The 4,061-nt window shown below is 50.9% G+C and overlaps 1 protein-coding gene across 1 annotated transcript in view; it reads right to left on the bottom strand.

The window, feature by feature from the left end:
- Nucleotides 1-322: 322 nt before the first annotated feature.
- The window catches only part of cep112 (centrosomal protein 112), a gene marked incomplete at its 3' end in the record, with an annotated part of 30,328 nt that continues 26,589 nt past the window's right edge, over nucleotides 323-4,061 (bottom strand). The window contains exon 10 of the mRNA XM_083677429.1: nucleotides 323-490. Coding sequence (XP_083533555.1) covers nucleotides 323-490 — 168 coding nt within the window. The remainder of the gene's footprint in view (nucleotides 491-4,061) is intronic.

The following is a 4,061-nucleotide window of genomic DNA, read 5'->3' as shown; positions in this document are numbered from 1 at the left end:
GCGCACAGATTTGTCTGCCATTTCAAACACGTCCTCTGCAGGGCGTCTGAGGTGACTCTGACACACAATAGGAATTATTTTCCAGAGCGCATTCATTAAATATGCCTTCATCGCTTTATATAATACAGCCATAATGAATAGGGAGAATCTCAGTGTTGGTCTTTAGCGTTGTGTTATATAAAGAAACTGAAATATCAATCGATGCATCGCTGAAAAAAAGCTTCAAATGCCCGAATTTCTCTCAACGTCGTAGAACAACAAACATCAGATGTCTCCGTTTTTCTTTTTAGAAGCGTCCTTTGAGAAGTCGACTTAAGAGCGTTTAGCGGAACAGCGCGCCTCTGGCCGTGTGGAAGGACACCGGGAAACATCGGCGGCGTTGCATCAACGTGCGGTTGGCGGTTTTTCTTTTATTCGACGGAGCGCTTCGAGCCCTGGAGGCGTCTGCCGTACGCACGTCGCCAGGCCGCGCTGAGCGCTGCTCGCCTGGCTGGGGCACGGACCCTTAAGGGATTGGCTGAGCTTCAGCGTGGCGTTTAATTGTGCGGAACGCGTTCTACTTTCATTAAGGAGACTGTCATCTGGGTATGACCCCGCTAATGTGGTAATGTATGGTATTAATTACTGCCCTGGAATGCACTGATGGAGGAGTCCCCCCCCCCACCCCTCCTTCCCCCCGGCCACCCCAGCCCTGCCTGTCAGCAGTACACTGTCTGACTGTACTGGGGAGGGGAGGAGGGGGGGGGGGGAGAGGTGAAGAGAGAGAGATAGAGGGAAAAAACCATAGCCCACATATACAGTGATTAACAGAAGAAATATTGAAAAAGAGAGGGAGAGGAAGAGAGAGAGAGAGAGAGAGAGAGAGAGAGGCGCTCACAGTAGTGTTACCATCTGGAGGAGAAGGGGGGGGGGGGGGGGGGTCTGTGGGGGGGTGAGATGAGATTGTTAGCCCGGGGGAGAGTGTATACTACTCCACCAGACTCCAGAGGTTAAAACAGCGGTCTGAACCAGGGAACCACAACACGCCTTCGTATCTAAGTATCAAACACACCGTCAGCCCGGCCTCCGATTTCTACCTCCACCAGCCTCCCCTGGTGGAAGCGATAGTTTGAGGTGATGGGTATCCACCATGTTACATGACCTGAATGCTAGCATCTCTGTAGGAGACCTATGAGTATCTGTTACATGACCTGAATGCTAGCATCTCTGTAGGAGACCTATGAGTATCTGTTACATGACCTGAATGCTAGCATCTCTGTAGGAGACCTATGAGTATCTGCTGCATGGCTGAAATGTATTGTTGTATGTATGTAAGTATTGTTATTGTTATAGTTTTTTTCTTTTCTATTATTATTATTATTATTATTATTATTATTATTATTATTATTATAATTATTAATGTACTGTTAATTGTTGATTGTTGCATTGTTGAGGAGTTGCTTGCCTGACACGGTCGCAAGGACACGGGGGAAAGGACGGGGCGCCGTGTTAGACGATTGGGACGCCACCCATAGGAAACAGCCACTGACTGACTGGCTGACAACGCCATGGCTGACAACGCCATGGCTGACAATGCCATGCTCAGCTCAGCTCAGGAGGGAGAGAGGACCGGCCGGCGGCGGTGCGCTACAGCCGGGAAAACAAACGGTCAACAAACGGTCAACAAACAGTCAACAAACAGTCAACAATGGCATCACCCGTGGGACGATGTCAGAGTGTACTAATGAGTAATGGGTGTGGGGGGGGGGGGGGCTTATAAAAGTTATTTACCGTTTGTGGTTACCATGTCAAATGACTGCTGCTGCGGCCACACTAATTCATATCAGAGGGAGAGGGAGGGAGGGGGGGAGAGAGAGAGAGAGAAAGAGAGAGAGAGAAAGAGAGAGAGAATACCTCTCTGCAACTGAACATGAAAGCGATCCCCAGGTATGCCAAGGCCAGTCTTAAAAGAACAGAGCTTACTTGATTGTCCTGTTCCCTAACCTTTTAACCCCTCTCTCTCTCTCTCTCTCTCTCTGTCTCTCTCTCTCCACAATAACATCTCATTTCTTAGCCGGCTTCCTAACAACTTCCATGTCTCCCAGTCCCCCTCACATTCCTGTGGGCCTGCAGGACGGATCCCCCAGCTCAGCCCGGGACCCCTGACAGATCAACATCTGTGGGACACGCTGGCTGACAGACAGATAGAGACAGACTAAGCACACGCATGCACACACACACACAGCACCAATAGACAGACACACACACACACACACACTGCACAGACAGACAGAGACAGAGACATACACAGACAGACACACACACACCTTCAAGCCCCCCCCCCCCCCCGCACCGATAGAGATAGAGAGAGAGAGAGAGAGAGAGAGACACATACACAGACACACTGCACCGACAGACAGAGACACACAGACACACTGCACTGATAGACAGAGACACACACCTTCAAGCCCCCCCCACCCCCCCCGCTGTAGCTGGATTTACTTATTCCTACCCCCTTAGACTCAAAGTCACTCCCTAGCCCCAAGCCCCAACCAAATATATTATATATATATATATATATATATATATATATATACACTCACTGAGAACTTTATTAGGAACACCTGTACACCTTCTCATGGTGGAGGTGGTGTAATGGTGTGGGGAATGTTTTCTTGGCACACTTTGGGCCCGTTAATACCAACCAATCATCACTTGGATGCCACAGCCTTTTTGAGTATTGTTGCTGACCATGTGCATCCCTTCATGGCCACAATTTACCCATCTTCTAATGGCTACTTCCAGCATGATAATGCACCATGTCACAAAGCAAAAGTCGTCTCAAACTGGTTTCATAAACATGACAATGAGTTCAGTGTTCTTCAGTGGCCTTCCCAGTCACCGGATCTGAATCCAATAGAACACCTTTGGGATGTGGTAGAACAGGAGATTCACAGCTTGAAAGTGCACCTGAAAAATCTGCAGGAATTGTGTGATGCAACCAAAAGGAATGTTTCAGACATTTTGTGGAATCAACACCACGAAGAATTGAGGCTGTTTTAAGAGCAAAGGGAGGCCCTACCCTGTATTAGTATAGTGTTCTAATACAGGGAGTATTACCCAGTATTAGTATAGTGTTGTAATAAAGTGTATATATATAGATGACTGGGTACTAGACTAGAGGATGCAGCATATATCAGAGAAGTGCTGTTTCCTGTTGTTTGCCCATGTGACAGACACACCAACGAGACATGAAAGGAGGCTGGTGATGCACGTTTCAATGGCTGACCGAGGGAGGCTCCCACAGGACAGCTGCAGCGTCCTCAGCCTCCCGTCCTCATCCTCCCGTCCTCAGCCTCCCGTCCTCAGCCTCCCGTCCTCAGCCTCCCGACCTCAGCCTCCCGACCCGGAGCTTCACCAATGGCTGACCGAGGGAGGCTCCCACAGGACAGCTGCAGCGCGTCCTCAGCCTCCCGACCTCAGCCTCCCGACCTCAGCCTCCCGACCTCAGCCTCCCGTCCTCAGCCTCCCGTCCTCAGCCTCCCAACCCGGAGCTTCACCAATGGCTGACCGAGGGAGGCTCCCACAGGACAGCTGCAGCGTCCTCAGCCTCCCGACCTCAGCCTCCCGTCCTCAGCCTCCCGTCCTCAGCCTCCCGTCCTCAGCCTCCCGTCCTCAGCCTCCCGACCCGGAGCTTCACCAATGGCTGACCGAGGGAGGCTCCCACAGGACAGCTGCAGCGTCCTCAGCCTCCCGTCCTCAGCCTCCCGTCCTCAGCCTCCCGACCCGGAGCTTCACCAAGTCTGGGAGCTCAGGCGGCTCAGCCTCCCCTTGTAAATCAGAGACTTTTCCAGGAATGTTTGATTGTATAATTGCATAGAGGGGCGATGGCTTTGCCGTAATCCATTTCTCATATGCTTCCACTGCGGTGTTGCGGCTTTCCGATGTGTGTGACGGAATCACACATTTTGGGATTGTGTTTTCATTTGGAGCGACTGTGAGACGTTGAGTGTCTGCGTGTGAGACTGAGACTGTGAGACTGAGACTGTGAGACGTGAGTGTCTGTGTGTGAGACTGTGAGA

Source organism: Argentina silus (genome assembly GCF_951799395.1).
Source record: "Argentina silus genome assembly, chromosome: 9".
Classification (NCBI taxonomy): domain Eukaryota; kingdom Metazoa; phylum Chordata; class Actinopteri; order Argentiniformes; family Argentinidae; genus Argentina; species Argentina silus.
Note: the sequence above shows the minus strand (reverse complement) of the source record. Positions and strands in the feature narration are given on the sequence as shown.